The sequence below is a fragment of the Grampus griseus genome (assembly GCF_964374135.1).
Source record: "Grampus griseus genome assembly, chromosome: 10".
In the NCBI taxonomy this organism is placed as follows: Eukaryota; Metazoa; Chordata; class Mammalia; order Artiodactyla; family Delphinidae; genus Grampus; species Grampus griseus.
Window position 1 is genome coordinate 77,481,718 of NC_139004.1, and position 22,467 is coordinate 77,504,184.

At 40.7% G+C, this 22,467-nt stretch overlaps 1 protein-coding gene across 17 annotated transcripts in view; it reads right to left on the reverse strand.

The window, feature by feature from the left end:
• The window catches only part of CADPS (calcium dependent secretion activator), a gene marked incomplete at its 5' end in the record, with an annotated part of 486,465 nt that overhangs the window by 369,760 nt on the left and 94,238 nt on the right, over window positions 1–22,467 (reverse strand). For all 17 annotated transcript variants that reach the window (XM_082664108.1, XM_082664107.1, XM_082664102.1 and 14 more), the window contains one exon: window positions 8,381–8,494. In XM_082664108.1, the coding sequence (XP_082520234.1) occupies window positions 8,381–8,494 (114 nt within the window). The remainder of the gene's footprint in view (window positions 1–8,380; window positions 8,495–22,467) is intronic.

Genomic DNA, 22,467 nt, shown 5'->3' on the forward strand with positions numbered 1-22,467 from the left:
GGCCCCATTAAGAACATTGGTTTTCATCTGAAGGGCACTGGGAAGCCATTGAAGGCTTTAAGCTGGGACATGACACAATCAAGTTCACATTCTCTGGCTTTAATGTGGAAAACAGACCTGAAGAGGGACAAGAGAATAGGCAGGAGGCCAGCTGAGAGACACCTTATGAGCATAGGCGAGTGATGATGGTGGCAGGGATGCAAAGGGGTTAATTCTTTGTTGTCAGCGCTAACGACTATCAGAGGTGACTTAAAAACATTCAATCAATGATGAAGCCATATCCTCCTCCCATTTGTCCATATCAGTGTCCCACAAACCTGTAGCAGGCCCCCGTTATAAGCTCTCAGCACCATATTCCTTTCTCCCAAAGCCCTTCCACAGCTGCCATTTGTCTCTGTGACTATTTAGTTAATATCTGAGGCTCTAGCTAGACTATAAGTTCCAGGAAGGCAGGAATTGTAGCTGCTTTTTTTTCCTATTATTTCTTCCGAGTGCCTAAGACAGTGCCTGGCACATAGCTGGTGCTATGCTGAATGACAGAATCGGTGAAGGAACGACACGAACAAAGTAGACATCTCAAAGCAGAGACCCTATGGAGATTATATCTGGATGGGGGAACGAAGGTAAAGGAGCAACCAACAAGCACAATATAATGGTCTCTTAAAACAATTGACTGACGCTACGTTTTTCCATGGGACCTGACAACACAGGGTAAGAAATGAGGATATTGGCACGTTGGTCCCAGATGGCATCCATAACTGGTGACCCCTGGACCCTGAGCACATTATCTGTTTCCCACAGTCCCTTCCTTTGTACACAGTAACCACTCAATAAATATTTGTTGAACTACTAGCAGATGGCTTTAGATAAGTCACTTAACTTCTGTCAACCACTCTCTCCTTTGCCATCACATGGGGTTCACCCAGCCAGACTTCTTTGATGAGGATCAAACTGAAAGGACTCTGAAAACTGGAAGGCTCCCTCTGTCCACAGGTAGGATATAACTGCCAGGCCCCAGAACGAAAGGAGGTAAGTGGAATGTCAAGAGCATAGAGGAAGGAGGCGGAACATCGAGGTGACAGCCAAGTGCCAAAAGGCAGCAAGACAGCCACGGGGAGAGAAGGCGGTAGCGGAAAACTAATTTTCCAGGCACATCATCTGTCTTGGCTTCTCAGTCTGTCAGAAGGGAAGTGGGGCCAGTGACACGCTTGTGTGTCTCTAAAACGACCCCTGAAACTCATTTGTACCTGGAGCTCTATCGGGTACTTTGGGTTTTGTTTTCTGTTTCATTTTTTGGTAACTGTTGTGAGAGGCTTCAACTCCAGGCATAACTCTATGCAGCACATCCATAAATCCTCCCTACCTGCCAACTCCCAGACAGGCAGGTCATGATGGGAGAGGGCAGATAAACAAATAAATACGGAATGGGGAAGGGCAGTCAATTCAGCGACTCAACCCCATCCATCAGTCCTTTGCTCCATCGCCAGAGCCAAGCAACCTCAAGGTTGTTTTAGAAACACACAAGCACATCGGTAACTGATGATTGTAGGCGATACGGGGTAAAGCTGACCCAGCTCTGGCTTCTTCACAGACAGGCTGAGAACACAAGATGGATCCTTTCCTGCTCTACAAAGGCATGTCATTTCAACATAAATAAGAAAAATACCTAGATGCTAGAGTAAATAAGATTTTAAAAACCTACAACAACCAGGTTACTAATGAGTTTTACTAATGAATGGCACACACATAATGGGAGCAGCGGGCTTTAGTGTCAGATGACCTGGGATCAAATCCTGGTTCCACCAGGTGCTAGCTTGGTCAGCTGAGCGAATTGCTTCAGCCTTCTGGGCTTCAGTTTTATCATCTTTCAAATGGGAATCACAATCACCCTCCCGTGTAGGATTTGAGTGAAGATTCAGTGAGACAATGAATGTCAACCGGTGAGCATGGTGCTCTACTACAAGAATGTAATAAAAGTTACCTGTTATTTTTAAATAGAGTATCATGAAGCCATTAAAAAGATAACTTTTTTTTTCATCAGCATCAAAAGATGTCCATGAACTTATGGTTACCATGGGGTAAGTGGGGGGAGGGATAAATTGGGAGATTGGGATTGACATATACACACTACTCTATATAAAATAGATAACTAGGGCTTCCCTGGTGGCGCAGTGGTTGAGAGTCCGCTTGCCGATGCAGGGGACACGGGTTCGTGCCCCGGTCTGGGGGGATCCCACACGCCATGGAGCGGCTGGGCCTGTGGGCCATGGCCGCTGAGCCTGCGCGTACAGAGCCTGTGCTCCACAACAGGAGAGACCACAGCAGTAAGAGGCCCGCGTATCACAAAAAAAAAAAAAAAGATACTAATAAGGACCTACTGTACAGCACAGGGAACTCTACTCAATACTCTGTAATGACCTATATGGGAAAAGAAACTAAAAAAGAGTGGATATATGTATATGTATAACAGATTCACTTTGCTGTACACCTGAAACTAACATAACATTGTAAATCAACTGAACTCCAATAAAAAAAAAAAACCCACAAAAGATGTACATGATATGCTGTCAAACCAGAGACTTCCAGTGGTAGGGGTGAAGTGGGGCTGGGGCATAGGAGCATAACCCTTGATTGAGAACATCACAGGTAATAACACTTTACTGATGAGAGTATATCATATGTGTGAGTTTTGAAGAAGATGAAAGAAGATAGAAAACAACTGTGAAATGAAACAAGTGGGTTATTAATATTTTTTAGTTACTTTCCATCTTAACATGGAAATCAAGGAGCTATCTTTATGTGTATAGACACATCAAAAAATACGTAGAAATATATATGCCAAAATGTAATAGTGGTTGTCTAGGATCGTGGGATTACAGGTATTTTTCTTAACCATTTCATTTACATTTTTCCCTACATTGTCTGTTTTTATATTTGGCATGTTTGACTTTCACAGTCATTTAAAACACCCCTTTCTACATGGAAAAATGAGAAATTTTACCTTCACTGAGGCAAGGTACATGTTAATTTCTAAAATAAAAAGCATCTTTGGATCTTAAAGTTATTCTTCACCAGAAAGTAAGGTTATCCTGGGCAAACTTAGGAAGCACATCTGGGGCCATGAGCTGTGGTACGTGATGGTAGATTAGGAACAAAAGTAGTTCTCTTTCCCCTTTCTATGTCCTTTTGCCCTTCCTTGACCTTGTATCTTCCACACCCAATGTCCAGGCCCCAAACTAGGGAGTGGATTGATTCCATAACTTTCAACTCTCCTCTATCATTTCTTTCTTTTTTTTCCTTAATATTTATTATTTATTTATTTGGTTGCACTAGGTCTTAGTTGCGGCCAGCAAGCTCCTTAGTTGTGGCACATGGGCTCCTTAGTTGTGGCATGCGAACTCTTAGTTGCAGCATGCATGTGGGATCTAGTTCCCTGACCAGGGATCGAACCCAGACCCCCTGCATTAGGAGTGCAGAGTCTTATCCACTGCGCCACCAGGGAAGTCCCTCTCATTTATTTCTATACAGCACGTAGGCACTACACCACCACTCTTCCCCTCTAACCTTAATATATTCATAATAGCACTTTCCAGTTGCTAGATTTACAGGGAGGTTGTGTGTCTGAGTGTGTGTGTGTGTATGTGTGTGTGTGTGTTTGTGTGTATGTGTGTGTAATTTAGTCTTGACAACAATTATGCAAGCAAGATCCCACTACAGATGAAGAAGCTGAGGCTCAGATGTGGCTGAGGTCTCACAGCCCGTGTGCAGCAGAAATGGAGTTCAACTCCACGTCTTTTGGACACTCAACTCATCCTCTTAACCACTTGGCCCTCTGCCCCCTCCTTCCTTGCCTAACATTTTTTCACAAGAATGAATGCCTTTAGAATGGCTAGTTACTCTTTTCCTAGGGATATATCTATTTCAAGGCCACTGAGGAATTATAGTGGTTTTGCTTATTGGAAAATGTGTAGCTTTATTTTAGAAAAATAGCCAGGTGTGACCTGACATCTACTTTTCTTAGATTAAAATAAGGTCAGTCATAAAGACAAACGAACGTTTGTCACCCTGTGCAGAGAACACCTGCAGTTTTTGCCTGCCAACCGTCCGTCCCCTTCTGATGACAGCACCTCAGTCCGAAAACACATTTGTCACTGCACACAGTTTCAGTGGGACTGTCAATCACAGGACCTTGCAAAGGAAGGACAAGTCCTGTGACTGGCGATCAGACTTCCCCTTCTGGGGATCAGATTCAGAGTGCGGAGGCCTAAGAATGGAATGGGGTTGGAGTAGATTCATACCAGTGATGGCGTGTGCATTAAATCCTGCTACCCGGCTTCCTGAGGCTAAGCTGTCCTGGTTTCCATCTTTTCTTTAGGTTGGTTATTTCCTTTAATAACAAAACAACAGTTGTTGTTATTATTAGGGCTTAATTCAGCCACAGTCAGTTTCTTTTGCTAGCAACCGAAGAACTGTGTCTGATACACCATTCAAATCTAGTTTGACAAAAACTAACTGGGGCTTTGTTAGAGAAGATCAGCTAAGACCAAAACGAAACAAAACTCAGTTGTAACAGTGGCGCTGGCGGAAGTCCAGATACCGGCTGTCCTGTTCTAAAATGAGTGTTGGTATGTCTTCTCCCTTATTCTACACTCCCTCTTCCCACTATATCTCCCCATGTTTCCTTCCTGGCAGGATCTCAGTGAGGAAGGTTCTGTAAGACCTTTCCATCCACCTCTTTTCTATGATGTCGGGGCCAGCGTGTGAAGGAACCAAAATCAAGCAGGGAGATGGGGAGGGAGGTGAGGATGGAGGGTGGGAGGGCTTATGTTTCACAATTTGTCTTAAAAGAGCTGAGAGTTAGAAAAGATGAGGGGGCCCTGGAGAAAAGGGTGGGCTCTCTGATGGCTTAGGACCGTGGCTGTGAAAACAGGATAAAGTTGCAGGGCCAGATCTCAGAGCATCCATCTCAGTGCCCACCCTCCAAGCCACAATGAAAGAGATTAAAGGATTAATCTCCTGCTCTGCTTGATCTGCTCTGCCAATCAGGGCCACACGGGAAGGACAAAATAAACCTGCAGGCTCGCGAGAGCCATAGGAAACCTTGGTCTCCCTCTATCCTGGAGACCAGCTTGCAAGGAGTGCTGGCCAGCTGGGGCCAGACTGGGCTGGATATGGGTGGGCACAGATGGCAGAAGGACAGTGGCTCCCCACTCGCTTTACTTTTAAAAAATTGCTCTTTACTACTCTAGCAAGTTGACAAACCATTATTGTCTTAGCAAAACAATGCCATTGCCTGAAACTGACTTTAGTAACTGACTATAGTAATCTATAGTAACTGACTATAGTCAGTTTCTGGAGAAAAAGTTTGGTTTTTTTTAAACTGTCATTTTCACTGGTAAATTGGGATGTGTCAGTGTTTATACAAACAGTGGAGTGGAGTATGTGTGTGTGCGTGCGTGTGTGTGCGTGTGTGTGTGTGTGTGTATGTGAGGGGTGGCGGCTGAGAATTTAGAAGGAGAGTATCTGTTGGTTTTGCCTGTTGAGCACACATTCCCCCTTCTGTTCAAAAGCACGCCCAATTTCTTGATGGGAAACCAGGCCATTTTCAACACAACCGGTTCCAGTACAACCGAGCCTGCACTCTGGCTCCAGCGGTGTTATCTGTCCTCGGTCTATGCCACCCCTCATCTATAGTGATTAGTTCAAGAATGGACACAGGGCCCATGTTGGTCCAACCAAGTCACCTGGGGCCTTTTGCTGGGACTCTCAGCAAAGAAGTACTCTCTTTGCCCCTGGAGTTGCTAAGCTGGCAGGATGGGAACTTTCAGTGTTGTTCACATAGAAAGAACCTGCCCAAGAATGCAGCCAACCGGGGAAGAACAAACCGAGGTGTGGGGGGAAAGATACCCACCCTGCTGGCATCTTTGGAGTCTCTGGATCCAGCCACATCGATCCAGCGAAAGCCAGATCTATCCCTGGACTTTAAGCTGCTTGGGCAAACAAATCTCATTATTGGCTTAAGCCAGTTTGACCTAGGTGTCTGTACTTGTAATCCAAAGAGTCCTGCCCGGGACAGATACTGACAGGGAAACAACTGCATCCCAGAGGAGGGCAGAGAAAGACACACGAGCTTCTCCACTGCCCAAGAGTAGAGGGAGAGAGAGAAAGGGATGGGTAATCAACCTGGAGTGTGCCCCAGTGAAGGATTAATCCTGATCCCTTGACTGGGGACCTCTGTTTCAGAGGATTAGGCTTCCCAGGAAACATGAATCTTAAGACTCTCTAAAGCTTTGCTAATGACTATGGTAAATAATTAATACCCCACATTATTTCCTGTTGCTCAGATCTTAATATTAAATATTCAGTAATTTCTTAAGGTCTGTATTCTCACCAGACTTAAAGGAAGCTCTTTCAAATAAACTAGCCACGATAGAGGAAGATATCAGGATCACTATAGATGTCGTGGTAATTTCCAGAGACTCATTAGCAAGTTGATGACTATTAATTTTCAAATTTAATTAACAGACAGAAGTGGCACTTTCTTGTAATTTATATCATTAGTCAAATGAGCCTTCTCATTAAGATCTGCAATCTACAAGTTTACAAACTGGTGAATGACTTTAAACATGGAGAACTATTGATAAGGAACTACCTGGTCTCAACTGGGTTTTGGATTTTGACAAAAGGGGGAAAAATTAATTTCATTCCCTGGTGGTTTCTAAACAGAACTTTTCTTAAATATATTTAGGTTATTCACTACCACACCACCACCGTGATTACAAACCTCATTTCCACTCTCCCTCAAATCCAACCAAAAAATGTGTCACATCAGAGAAAGCACCAAGTTCGACCCTTACTGGCAATCATTAATACTACTTGTATTAATGAAAAAATGTTTAAATTTGACACATATGAAAACAAACCAGATGTCTAGAACAGATCCAAACAGAAATTTCATTGAGGAAACGGTGTGCAAGATGAGTCTGTGGATGGACCCAGCAAACATCACAGAGACAAAGGCTGTTTACTATTAAAGGCTAATTAGGAAACAAATCAATAATATTTTCACAAGATCTAATTGCAATCTTGCTCAACTCTCTCCATGAAAGAAGGAGTCAAGTGCTGGAGCAATAGGAAGGAGAGTGTTACGGAATCAATCAAATAACTTTTTTAAAGCATCTTCTGAGAAATGGAGCACCCAATGGGCAGAAGAAGCATGTACCTGGAGCATCAGCAAAGTGGGAGCACCTATGTTTTTGTTTTAAAATAATTTTCCACCTAATAATTGAAAAAAGAAAAGAAGGAAGAAAATCAGCAAAGCAATCCCACAGGGGAAAAATCAGAAGTCTGTTGGGTTTCCTAACACCTACTTCACAATTTATTGTTATTAGGTTGAATTGCATATGGCAGGATTCCATCAGTTTTTTAATGCTTAGGGGGTGGTTTCTAATGGTTTTAATCTAGCCTTGACAATAGGTAAGACATTTGGGGCACAGGATTCCAAATACAGAGAATATCTGGTTCAGATGAAAATAGATTAATACAAAGTTAAATGTCTTTCAAAGACCAAATGATATGTATGTGAGGTAAACATTACCAATAGGAAGATATGGCATGTTCACTTCATTAATGACGTACAAACGATAGCAAATGTGCACATTTTGAAAGAATAACTACAAAATTTAAAATACTAGTGGAATTCCAACTTCACTTTACTGATAACTAAACCTCTGAAGTCTAGAGGTGAAAATTCACTTGTGGTATATACTCAGGATATATTTTCTCACTTATAGGTTTCTACCTGAGAACAGTGCTGCATTTTGGATGCTGTTCTAACTTGCAGAAAAGAACTCACAGCACCATTTTAACGGAAAGAACAAGGAAGCTAGTGAAGGCAACATCCTTTGGAGGTGTTGCCATCCTCTAGAAAGTGGGTTAAGTGGTGGGAAAATGCTTCCCATTTCAAGTCTTTCAAGTGAGTTCAAGTCTTAGCCTGTGGCATTTTAACAGCTGTGTGACCTTGAGTAATTAACCTAACTTCTCTGAGCCTCAGTCTCTTCATCAGTAAAGTGGGAATAACGGCAGTACCTAACTCAAAGACTGTTGTCAAGATTAAACAAGAAATGGTACATAAAGTACTCACCACTCTGCCTGTTATAACAATTGGTTGGCAAACAGTAGCCTTTCTTCCCCACTCCCCCCATACCCTGCCGAACAAAATGCTGTTTTCCTTTAAATTGCAACCAATCACCAACCCCTTGGGCTCAGGAGGGATGGCCCTGTAGAAGGCCAAGGCTACTATTCTCACCGACCAGTAGTTCAGAAACTCTGAGCTTCAGGCTCAAGCAGTCTTGGCATTCTTCTGCCCGGTGCATCTTACCTCGTAGTAACTCTGGACAGCGTTCATAAAGGCTTCGTCAGCCACGATTTGGGTTTCCCCATTGAGAAAAGCCTGAAACCGGTCCTTGACTGTCTGCAGCTGCTGTTTGCTGATCTGTAAGAAACAGAGAAGTAGGGGACAGTGAGGAATTTCTCTAGACAAGGATCACGGTTACTTTACGTTGAAGATGCCAGGCCCACTGACGTGCTAGAGCCGGCTTGTACAGGCGTGTGGGAGCTGATTATTATATTCACGGGAATTCTGTGAGGCAGTTGTTAAACAAAGCCATTACTAAAAATTAATATAAATTACAGCTAAATTATATTGAAAACAAGGGTAAGACACACTCAAAATTCAATGCTTCCTGGTTATTTTACCACATTTGCTATTAGCTGAGTTTTTGAGGTCACTTACATCTCTGTGTTTGTATGGCGGAAATGATATAAAATGTGGTGCTGCCACACATTTCTTCCCAATTTTGCATTCAATGATTTTTTTATTGGAAGCTAGACATCAGCCAAGGTGGGAGTGTTTACACCACGGAAATTGGCAAATGCTACACATCAGGGTTGGATTCTTTTGTTTTGTTTTGTTTTTGTTTTTTGGGGAGATGGTTTTTTCAACACACCATTGCACGGGCCCCTCAGGTGGTCTGAAATATCCTGCTTTACAAAGATATAATAAACAAAACAGTAAGGTACTGACATAAAAACGGACACGTAGATTAATGGAACAAAACTGAGAACCCAGAAATTAATCCACGTGTATATGGCCAACTAATATCTGACAAGGGAGCTAAGAATACTCAATGGGGAAAGGATAGTCTCTTCAATAAATAATGTTGGAAAACCGGATATTCACATGCATAAGAACGAAACTGCACTCCTATCTTACACCACTCACAAGAATTAATTCAAAATAGGTTAAAGACCTCAATGTAAGACCAGAAACTTTAAGACTACTAGAGGACAACGTAGGGTAAAACCTCCTTGACATTGGTCCTGGCAGTGATTTTTTGGATATGACACCAAAAGCACAAGGAATAAAAGCAAAAATAAACAGGTGGGACTACATCAAACTCAAAAGCTTCCACATAGCAAAAGAAATAATCAGCAAAATGAAAATGCAACCTATGGAATAGGAGAAAATATTTGCAAACCATCTACCTGATAAGGGGTTAATATCCAAAGTATGTAAGGAACTCATATACCTCAATAGGAAAAAAAAAGAATAAAAAAGTGCAGAGGACTGGAATAGACAATTTTTCAAAGAAGACACGCAAATGGCCAGCAAGTACATGAAAAGGTGCTCAATTTTACTAATTATGAGGGAAATGCCAATCAAAACCAAAATGAGCTATCACCTCACACCTGCCAGAGTAGCTATCATCAAAAAAACAAGATACAGGTACTGGCAAAAGTGTTGAGAAAAGGGAACCCCATGAACTGTTGGTAGTAATGTAAATTGGTGTAGCCACTGTGGTTCCTCAAAAAATTAAAAATAGAACTACCATAAGATCCAGCTATCCCACTTCTAGGTATACATCCCAAGGAAAGGAAGTCACTATCCTGAAGAGATATCTACACTCCCATGTTCGTTGCAGTATTATTTATAATAGCCAGAACATGGAAACAACCTACCTGCCCATCAATGGATGAATGGATAAAGAAAATGTGATATATGTATGTATACACACACACACACACGTGTGTATATATATACATATGTACACACACATATAAATACAAACACACATATACACATGCATACATATATATAACAGGCACACATTGGATTATTATATACACAGAGACACAGACACACACGTTAGAATATTATTCAGCCACAAAAAAGGAAATCCTGCCTTTTACAACAACATGTATGAACCTTGAGGGCATTATGCTAAGTGAAATAAGTCAGACAGGCAAAGATAAATACTGTACGTTCTCACTTATATGAGGAATCTAAAAAATCTGAACTCATAAAAAGAGAGACTAGAATAATGGTTACTGGGGGTTGAGGGGTAGGGGAAATGGGGTCCAAGGGTGCAAACTTCCAGCTATAAGATGAGTAAGTTCTGGGCATCTAATATGTATAGCATAGTGACTATAATTAACAATACTCTATTAAGTACTTGAAAGTTGTGAAGAGAGTAATCTTACATGCTGTTACCACAAGAGAAAAACAGTAATTATGTGAGGGGATGAAAGTGTTAACTAACCTTATTGCGGTAAGATTTCACAATATATACGTGTATCAAATTGTCACATCAGACATCTTAAACTTATATATGTTATATTTCAATAATATCTCAATAAAGCTTGGGGGAAAATACCCTGCTAAGTGCAGCATGGCAATATACAAAGGTTTTCAAACTTTACTGTTGTTACATTCATGATCACATGAAAGGTGATATTTAGGTCGAAGATACACTTCCAGGATGTGGCACAGATAATTTGGGCAGTAGGTTATGTGTAATTCCCTGCCTCATCAAGCCCCCTTTCTTCCCCACATAGGAAAGCATTCCTGAAAGATCCCTATTTATTCTTCCTCCTCCATTCTCTGTCTGGCTGTGTCCCACTGTCCTTCAGTCTCAGCATGAGCAGTGCTAACTTATGAAGCCCTTCCCAAACCCTAGCCTACATCTTCCTGCTAAGTCATTCTGGGGCACATCATTTATTCTAACTACTTGTTATTTATCGTCAAATTTGTTAGATGATCTGCCTTTCCTTGCTATTTTGTTCTTTGATGTTTCCCCAGGGCCAACTTAGTGCTTTAATACATGGCAGGCATTCATGTTAAATGAATGAGTGAATAAATGAAGTGTATGGAAGACAAATTATTTTTGAGTATCCTTTCATCAGTTCTAATTTATCGAAAAACAAAGTCAGCTAAAAACTTTACTCTTTTAACCATTATTTATGCAAAGTCACACTTCCTAATTGACAATGGGACACTGTGAGAACTGCTGCTCTAGTAGAAAGAGGAAGAAGATTATTCCAGGCTCAGTTCTATCGACCATTGTGTCATCTTGGAAAAGCCACTTAGGTTCTCAGAATTGGCCACGGACTTAAAAGCCTTTCTGGAATAGGGCCGGGTTTAAATAAATGAATGTTATCCTAGCCTCAGTTTTCTCACTTGAAAAATGATGATAATCCTTATTACTCACTATCTTGGGAGAGTTATAGCTACTCAATCACATGAGTTCTTTAAAATTATGAGTTTGTATATTCATTTAGAGTGTTTGCATCATCAGAGTCAATGTAAGTCTTGTTAGTAGAAAATAAAGCTTCAAGCTATAGGAGACTGAAGCCTCACAGGAGCTTTAACTCCATCAGGAAATGAATCAAAACAGACTTCTGAGAACAGACATAGATGAAAGTCGGGGTGCTTTAGTTAATTTTTGTACTTGGGGAGAAGTGGGGAACAGTGAATTGGGGGGCAGATATAGAGGGGGTAGTTTTGTTCTAGAGCACCACTGCCCAATGTCAGTGGAATTTTACATTTTCTAGTAAATTTACATTTTCTAGTCACATTAAAAAAAGTAAAAAGCAGGTGAAATGAATTTTCATATACTTTGTTAGACCCAACATGTCAAGATAATATCACATTGACATGTAATCATTAGCGAAATTATTAATGAAACATTTTACATTCTTTTTTTACACTGTGTCTTTGAATCTAATGTACTTTATACTTAAAGTACGTCTCAATTCGGAATAACCCCATTGCAACTTTTCAGTAGCCACATGTGGCTAGTAGCTACCATACTGTACGGCGTGGGCCTAGCGCATGGAATGAACTCACTTCTAAGCCGCTTAAGCTTTCCTGTTCTGACGCAACGATATTGGTTATCAGAGGAGTTATACAGAAAATCATAGTTATTTTGTATGCGCTTGAAATCATTTACACGGAAATATCAGGCAGTGGTTGATTTGCTCATAAAAATGACATCATCACGTGAATTTCTTTCACGCAGGCGGATTTAAGTCTCAAACCTTTACAGCATAGCACCACCAGCGGCATCTCACAGAATTTCTTGCTCAGAATTCCTTCCAAGTCTAGATTCATACTAACTCTGCATGATTTCGGGGGTGGGATGGAGTGGGGTGATGGGGCAAGAGAGGGAAGGGAGATCCATAAACCCTGCTTTTGCCTTAAGTGCTTAAGTAATGTGAAATAAAATAAGGTGCACACCATCTGAAGGATAAAGATTGTTGACCCAGGCCAAATCCATTATCACTCTAACCTTTTGTTAAATAAGCCTAGTGTTCATTTATTTTAAGAAATACTTACAGACCACCTAGCCCCTGCCTGGTCCTGCCCCAGGCCCTGAGGTCAACAAAATACATTCGACCTCTCAACTCACCGGCCAGGGCTAGGCACTGGGGTATCAGCATACCAAAAACAAACAAAAGTATGGTTTAGGGTTTCAGAGGAGAGAGATTACAGACTATAAAATTCACAAAACGAAATTTGAAAAATAGATATATGTATAACTGAATCACTTTGCTGTATACCTGAAACTAATCCAACACTGTAAATTAACTACACTATGATATTAAATTTTTAAAAATTACCACAAATGGGATGGTTTTAAAAAAAAAAAAGACTCAAAAAGAGAAGCCCTCCAAGAACATTCATTTCAGTTGAGTTCAGAGAACTCACATCATGAAGCCCCACAAAACATACGCCACTTCCCTGGATACCCCAAGTTCCAGGCAGGAGAGTTAGGGACACGGGTTATCGTAGCAGAGCTATGTTTGCGTCTGGGCTTGACACCTGCCCATCCGTGTTCACTACTTTTCTCACCACTAATTTAACAAGCATAGTGTCCACTTAATCAACTCACTAGCTGTGTCTCACTAGGCAAACGGCTAACCTCTGGACACCTCAGCATTTTTTACCTGTAAAATGGTGCCAATAGCGACCTCATACAATCGTTGTCAGGATTAACTGCGATACATAAAATAGCCATTGCAGAACCTGGCACAGCATGTACGCTCAGTGGACATCAGCTGCTGTGAAGCTTGATCCTCTTGAGTCTTCGCCTTGAGAAAGGCAAAGACTGTTCCCTTGAGAAAGCATGCCCGTGGGAAAATTCCACATGTATCTTCAAAATCCAGCCCAGGGGCTCCTTCCCAGCCTTCCCCAGCTGGAGTTTTCTACTTGCTCAGGACTTTGTTCACAACCCTAAGGGCACATGCATCATGCTCTGGAGTCGTTCTTTACTTAAACACCAGTGCTCAGAGGCAGGGTCAGGAGTTGAGAATGTAGGCTTGGGGTCAAAGGGATATGGGTTCAAATCCTAGTGATACCACTCATTTCCAAGGTGGCTGACCTTGGGAAAGCTACCTTCCCTAAGCTTTGGTTCTTCAAGTATAAAATAGGGATTATAAAACCTATTTCCTAGGGTTGCTGGAAAGATGACTAGGAAATGGGATGATGTAGCCATGGATCTTAGCACACTCTGGGACAAAAGAAGAGTCCAATGATAAGGGGCAGGCCACAGACTAAATGCCCCAGGGCCCTTCATGATGTGGCCTCTGTCCACTCCTGGCTTTGTCTCGTCTCACTCTGCTCTCCAATGACTCTGCTCTGGCCACACTGGCCTCTTTTCTCCTTCTCAAATTCACCCTAACCTTTCTTGCCCAGGAGCCTTTGCACTTGCCGTTCCCCCTGCCTGAGTTGCTCTTCCCCTGCCTCTCCCCATGGCTGCCAACTTCTCCCCCTGAAGACTCAGCCTACCCAGCATGTCCCACGAAGGTCTTCTCAGACCACCCTGCCTACCATGATGCTCCCCCAAACTAATCCAAGTTGCCCTAGACCCTATGCATTTCTTCCACAGCCTTTATGACAGTATTTACCTTTTTCTAAGATAAATTTATGTGATTGAATTATAACCTGCATGTAGAAAAATATACCTCATAAGCACAAAGCATGAGAAATCTTCACAAAGTGAACTTTCCCATGGAACCAATCCTCTTATCAAGATAAACAACATGACCTGGACCCCAGAAGCTCCTGCACGTCCCCAAAGGCATTACCCCCCTCCAAAGGCAACCTTTTCTTTTTTTTACATCTTCATTGGAGTATAATTGCTTTACAATGTTGTGGTAGTTTCTGCTGTATAACAAAGTAAATCAGCTATATGTATACATATATCCCCATATCTCCTCCCTCTTGCGTCTCCCTCCCTCTCACCCTCCCTATCCCATCCCTCTAGGTGGTCACAAAGCACCGAGCTGATCTCCCTGTGCTATGCGGCTGCTTTCCACTAGCTATCTCTTTTATTTTTTTTAATTTTTTAATTTTTATTTTTTATACAGCAGGTTCTTATTAGTTATCTATTTTATACATATTAGTGCATATATGTCAATCCCAATATCCCAGTTCATCCCACCACGCACCACTGCCACTTTCCCCTCTTGGTGTCCACATGTTTGTTCTCTACCTCTGTGGTGACCTGACTTCTATCATCACAGATTGATTTTGTCTGTTTTTGAACCTGACGTCAGTGCAATCAAGCATTACGAGATTCTGGCACATGGTTGGGGGTAGCAATCCCTTGGTCATCCTCAGTGCTGAGTAGTACAACATGGTATGACTCTACCACTATTTATCCATTCTCTTATTGATGGACAGTTGGGCCTTGTTTCTTTATTTTACAATTCTGCTTTCTTTTCATTGTCTATCTCCCTGTAAGAGCATCTGTTTCACAGGTACAAGAAGCACATCTGTCTTGTTTAGTGCTGTGCTCCTAGTGTCTGGCACATAATGGGCTCTAACCAATTATGCGTTGAATGAATACATATGCTTACTGAGTGTTTAATATATCCCAGGCACAGTATTAAGCTCTGAAGATATAAAACGACCAAGGCACAGTATAGTCAGAGACCATATTCATTTTTGATTCCTTAGCATTCTTTTGCTGACTGTATAAGTGAATGAAAATCTCTCTTAGGAACTCCCTTAAATAACAAGTCTAAGAACCGATCTGTAGGACAGATAAAAGTAACAGATCTAGATAGGATTGAATCCTGAAGGTGACCTTGCATGAACACACCAAGATAATTGGCCCAGAGTAACTGACGGTACAACTTTAAATAGACAAACAGGCTTCTATGAGCCGCTTACAAACAGAATCCTCCTAAAATAGAAGGCCATCTCAAAGCATTCAATATGTAAGGAAACCACTTGTGCATCAGATCAGAATTCAGAATTGAAGTAATGAGTTCCGAGAGCAGAAAGCCTGAACCGATGAAAGGTAATTATTGCAGAGAGAAGTGCTGCCGCAGCAGCATTTGCTAGAACTCTTCAAGCATTCTTGGCTCAATCCACCTCATTAGGCAAGGCCTGAAGATTCCCACTGCATTTCAGGCAGTTTGTAATCTACTGCAGCATTCTGGACAAGTGTGAAATGGGATCCACAGTGAAGAGAAAACCACACGTTCTAAGTGCTGGTCTCAGGAGAGGCAGTGTTGAAGTTAGACCAACTCAGGTCAAATCCCAGCTTGAATACAAGTCCTTGGGCACGTAGTTAACACTGGTTTTCTCCTCTGTAAATCGGAAATAATCTTATCTACCTTGTAGGGTTTTTGTGAAAACTAGATGACATGATATATGTAAGGTACATGTAGCATATATGACACAGAGTAAGGACTTAATAAACGAAACTAAGAAGTATTATTGTTAGGATTTCGTTTTTCCTTTCCCCTTTCAATCTTTTAATCTTATTTCAATGCTCCTTTTTTCTTGTTTATTCAGTCATTTGAAGTTACATTTACCCCCTCTTGTTCTTCCCATTTTAGAGGCTGAAAAGCCAAGTACTTTTTTCCTGTCACCATTGCAGCTATAGGTAGCCATGTGACAGAGGCAGAAAGGTATTGAGGGTCTTCTGGAAAAGCTTTTGAATGAAATACTCATAAAAAGGAACCTATCTGCGTGTATAACCTTTTCCTTTCTTGCTGCCTCCCTCTTCTGCTGAGGATACAAATATATTGTCTAGAGCTGTGGTGTCTACCGTGTAACCATGAAGGAAGGTTGTGTTGGTACTTATATTTTTGAGGAGCTGCTCAAATATTTATAAAATGTCCATCTCTGGCCTTCTCATTATGTGAGAAAAAAAATGAAGTGATATTTGTTCAAGTCATTGTGTTTTTTCTTTTACTTGCAGCCAAATGCTTTCCTAATGTATACATACGGCTTTCTCTAGGCATGAAAAAAAGCATACTTCCTAAGGTGCTGATTGGTTAATATGCCTCCTATGAGAGCAGCAATTGTGCTATGAAAGAGGAAAGAAGCAATGCTTACCCAGAAAGAATGACTCTAAAATGGTAGCATTCTAAGCATAGGGAAAAGGCAGTAGAAAATCGTGTGGGGTGTTCGAGAGATGTTTCAATTATACACGTACATGAAGTCCTTCTCTTAAGTATAAGGTGAGCACTGTAGATTACAATCTATTAATGTGAGCTATGTTTTTTCTTTTTTAAAAAAGAAACTATTATTCCATTACAGAAAACTGACAAAAATGTCAACAAGTACTTTATTTTTTATTTTTTTAAAATCACTCATTTTATTTATTTTAAAATTTATTTATTTATTTTTGGCTGCGTTGGGTCTTCATTGCTGTGTGTGGGCTTCCCATTGTGGTGACATGAGTCACCACAATGAGAATAATGTCTAGAGCATAGGCTCAGTAGTTGCGGCGCATGGGCTTAGCTGCTCTGCGGCATGTGGGAACTTCCCAGACCAGGGATTGAACTTGTGTCCCCTGCATTTGCAGGTGGATTCTTAACCACTGCGCCACCTGGGAAGTCCCTCAACTAGTACTTTAAAAGCTTAAGTTAGTCTAGAGAGATGAGGGCAATGTTTATTTAATTTCCTTTCCTTGAAGGTTATCAAAATTTATATTCGTCCATTAATTTTATTCATAAATAAAATATCTTCCTACAACCAGACTAAAATATATTCTACCCTAAATGAAGTCTCGCTTTTAGGAAAAGTAAAAATCATATCATCCTAACCAAATATTTACTTATTTCCCTAAAATTTTTAGCACCTTCTATATTATGTACAATTATACAACATATCCTGAAAAAAGCTGTTTTATGTGAGTTTTGTTCACTTGCTTGAGGAAATAAATCAATTTGAAAGGCTTCATCACAGAAAAATATGACAATAATTCTGAAATGTAAGCTGAAAGGGCAAAAGTATTGAAGAGGGAGAAGTTATGCTAGGGCTGTAACCCTGGCTTTCTCTTTGGAACATGATTTTCCTAAATTCAACCATTCAAGTAATGTTTTCCTAAGTATGCCCTCTCTATATACCAACCATACTACTATTTACTTAAATTTTGTCCTGAATATATTTCAAATAACTTCATTTTTAAACTGAAACTCTAAGCAATAATACTTGTGAAATCACAGGTTTTATGTACTAGCTATAGCTTACACAGATATGTACTATTATCTTCTATCCATCTACCACATTTTTAAAAGTGCTTCTTTAGAAAAAAAATTTTTATCTGCGATATATAAAAGTTCTTGCTCCTTTTTCAAAATTTTAGGGCAGCAGCTAAATATCTTTAACTTAATTACTACCTTTAAAAATTCAACTTGAATTTTTAAATCATTAAATAATAGAAAGACCAACCAACGTGTTATTCCTAAAGACCTATTTGGGCAGGAGAGAAAGAACGAAGCGTTCTATGACCCAAGAAAAATGACCTTGGGAACAGAATTTAAACACCAAGCTGGAATTCTCTCAGAAAATACTTATTTAGTAGAAGAGGAAAAAAATTAGGAAAAATGAATTTAGAGAATGAGACAGACTAATAGTTGGATTAAAGATGGGATGAGAGGAGGTAAAGGATACAGGTAGAGGCAAAGAAGGGATGGAGAAAGTAGCCTGTATACACACTGCAAAGCTCTTAAAAGCTGGATCAAATGTCCTATCCTTGAATGCAACACTTCTAGTTTTTTAAAAAATAAGATTATATTTTTCCAATTTGGAAGCACTCAGGCAGTATTCACCCAGAATCTTCTGACAGGTGGTCAGATATGAATTCTTAGACTCAAAAGACCTCATGGAGAGTTGTTCAAGTTGCCACGAGTCTCAAATATTTTGGTTTCAAGTCTCTTTACATGTTGAAAATTTACTGAAGACTCCAAAGGAGCTTTTGTTTATGCAGTTTACATCTACTGATATGCACTGTAATAGAAATTAAAACTGGGGAGTTTAAAATATTGATGAATTAATCAAAAATAACAATACATTTTCTACATGTTAACCTAAATAACACTCTAAGAAAATAACTATATTTTCTAAAACAAAAATTAGTGAAATGGCTGGCAACATGATACAGTATTGCAAATTTCCTTCAAAAATTAATAGAAGACAGCTGGATTCTCAAATCTGTTTCTGCATTCAATCTGTTGTAATATGCTGTTTTGGTTGAAGCATGTGAAGAAACTCTGGCCTCCCACAGATACGCTGCTGGAAAATGGAGGGATACTTTAATAGCCCTTTGAGAGAGATGTGGATTATCTTTGATACTATACCAAAGCTCAACTAGTGGTACTTTCTTAAAAGTTTGTTGCAATGTAAAATTGGAAACCTCATCAGTGATCTTTCTGTACTCTATTACATTAAAATTCATTGGTCTATAGGGGTAAGACACGAATAAAGACACAGACCTACTAGAGAATGGACTTGAGGGTATGGTGAGGGGGAAGGGTAAGCTGTGACAAAGCGAGAGAGAGGCATGGACATATATACACTACCAAACGTAAAATAGATAGCTAGTGGGAAGCAGCCGCATAGCACAGGGAGATCAGCTCGGTGCTTTGTGACCACCTAGAGGGGTGGGATAGGGAGCGTTGGAGGGAGGGAGACGCAAGAGGGAAGAGATATGGGAACATAGGTATAACTGATTCACTTTGTTATAAAGCAGAAACTAACACACAATTGTAAAGAAATTATACTCCAATAAAGATGTAAAAAAAAAAAAAATTCATTGGTCTAGCTTGCTCTTTGAATGAATCATTTCTCCATGCATGGTTTCTTAAAAGTATCATGCTTTGGTTATAGGGAAATAGTAGTTCATTGAGTTATGAAAATATTTCAAATATTGATACATTTCATTACACAATAACAAAAAATCGTGTTATTTACTATCATACTGGCATCACTAAAGAAGCATTTAGGTGTTAGGAAACTGTCAAGCTATACTGGTGGATGGAAAGCTCAAATTTTATCACTGGCAAAAATAACTATCAATTGCTTTTCTTGAATTAACAGGCTACCTCCATTCATTTTCTAGAAAACATTGGCAAAACAGGTAAATTTGCATAACCTCAGTTTTTCTTTTCTTTTCCTTTTTCTCAGTTGTTCTTTCAAAGTAAAACTGATGCTCCATTACAAAAAAAATGGCTAGTTCATTAACTCAATCAGTCCAGTCCCTTTCCAGGAGACAATCACTGCTTTTGTTATGCAGTCTGAGTGCTTTATGTATATTTACCACTTCATTATACAGAGTATTAAAAGGGTGTACTCAGGGTCAAATTTTAATGAAACCAATAATGTCTACTGCTTCATCAAGAAGAGTATCCAGTGAGTCTGGCAGTTTTTAAACAGTGAGTAAGTGGCGGTAAGGACGACAATGACTAGTATGGTTTGGCACTAGCAGGTTCATTCACCATGGCTTTTGCACCATTAGTGCACATGTCAACACACTGGGGCAAAAAAGCAAATAGTGTCTTAGTATTGCTAGGGAACTCATCTTGTAGACCCCCAAGGGTATATGGACCACACTCTGGGACCTTATCAGAATGATCTAGCGAATCACCAACCTTGACCAGCTATTAGTGCTACCAGGAAGGCAGCCAGGAGGAGAGTGGAAGGGTACAGTCTTAGAGAGGGAAGCAGGGAACAGAACATGCTGCAAGGTCTTACGTGCCTAAGTGCAGAGTTAGGATTTAACTCAAAGTAGGATGGGCAAAAACCACTGAAATGTTTCCTTCATGACATGTCAGATCTGACATGATTAGAGAGCACACAGGATCAGAGAACACTCATGAGTTCTCAGGTTCAGAGAAGAATCAGGAGAAGGTTTCACGCAATCTAAATGACATCTAAGGAGAGGCGGGTCTTGAATAGTGTCTAAAATCTTAGTTGGCAGAGATAGGAATACTGGGGAGAAGGAAGGAGGGTCGGAACGTGGGAGAATGAATGAAAAGGGCATTCATGAGGGGGTTACAGAAGGAGAGAAGAGAGAGAGAGATGATAAAATGTGGGACCTATATGGGGGGACAGAGTAAGAATTTCTTTTGTCAGTTTATAATTTAAACCATGCTGATTAACAAAAAAAAAAGAGGTGCTCTTAGCACAAGCATCCAGCGTGTACAACAGGACGATCCAAACATAAAGTCACAACAACCCACTGGAAATGGAGCGGCAGAGAGTTTCACTTGGCTGGAGCCCAGATTGCAAAGGCCAGCACGGCAACACGTGGAATCACGAAATCACTGAACACCAGTTCAGTGAGTCTTATGAGGTTCAATAGTGAACGTATCAGTAGCAATTATTTCCAGAGAAAAAGCTGAAAAAATCTGAATGCAGTCTACGTAGAAGTTATAGAAGATTCTTTAATGTAACACCTCACAAACTGGGGGGCGTCACCAAAACTGATGCACGTCAGAACCTTGTCCTGTCGGTCATGACAGTGAAAGAATGTACACCAGATCAGCAGTTACCATTCAAGCTACTATGGTATTTGGACGGATGTGGAGATCTTAACTGGTTCCAACAACCTTCATCATTATGCAGAGTGGCAGAGGGAAGAAATAGGACAAAGTCGGGAGGTTTTCTGAAGCTGGGAAACACTAAAGACACAAGTGCAAACCCTTATATAAACGATGGACTTTAGTTAATAATACTGTATCAATATCGGTTCATCAGTTGTACCAATGTCCCACACTAATGCAAGATGCTAATAATAGGGGAGACTGTTGAGGGAAGGGGGGATGCCGAGTATGTGGAAACCCTGTACTTTCCAGTCAATTTTTCTGTAAACCTAAAACTGCTCTAAAAAATAAACTAGGTTGATTAAACACACAACACACACACACACACACACACACACACACGTGCAAGTTTTCTATACAGGGAACCAAATATAGCAGCACGCACAATGCAGCCCTAGGCCTGCACAGGGGAGAACAGAAAATCCTCCCACTCAAGCTTGTCCTGAGATTCAGAATAGCAAAGAGTAAAAAGCCATCAGTGCTCTCGAGTTCCACTGCCCAACGCCTTGTTGCAATATGAACCAGCTGGATTGGACAGAGGTTTCCAAAGACCTTTCTGCATCCACAAATGAGTTCTGGCTTATTAAAATGATATTTCTTATTGGCTCAATTCCCTCCCCCAAGATTCTGTTACTGATAATTTAAAAGCATTGGTGATGTAATTACCCTTGCTCTGTCCAACAGAGAAACAGTGTGGGTTCCTTTCGGAAGTGGCTGAGAGCGTAAATTTCCTGCAATTTGAGAGATACCACTTTTCCTAACAAACAGACAAGCAGTGTTGATTTCATGTGCGGGTAAGCACGTGGACAGACTGCGTGGAATATCACTGAAATCTCTTTAAGGAAAGTTGCTTTTTTACCCATTGTGATATTTGTCTGCAGTCGGGGAACAACATGCTTTTATGCTGTGTCTAGAACATTGCCCCTATGGGCAATAAGAAGTCGAATGTCATTTTTCTGTAAGTCCTCACAACTCCACTGATGCATTGTTCTTTTTTTGGCTATTACTGCCATTGGAGAGCATTTCCCTCTGCCCTCTCCCTTCACTTTCTTCACTTGGCTAAAGTTTACTTTTCTGGCAAAATGCTAATAAAGTCCCCTCTCTCTGATGGCCCCTCCTACTCCCTAAGCTAGATCCCCTCTGTCTGAACTCCCTCCTCCCCTGCCTCTTTGCATTTATTATACATTAACATAAAGCATGAACTTGGAAACAGGCAACCTTGGGTGAGAGGACACACACTTATCTACTCACATAACACATAACCGGGAGGCTTGTCCCAGG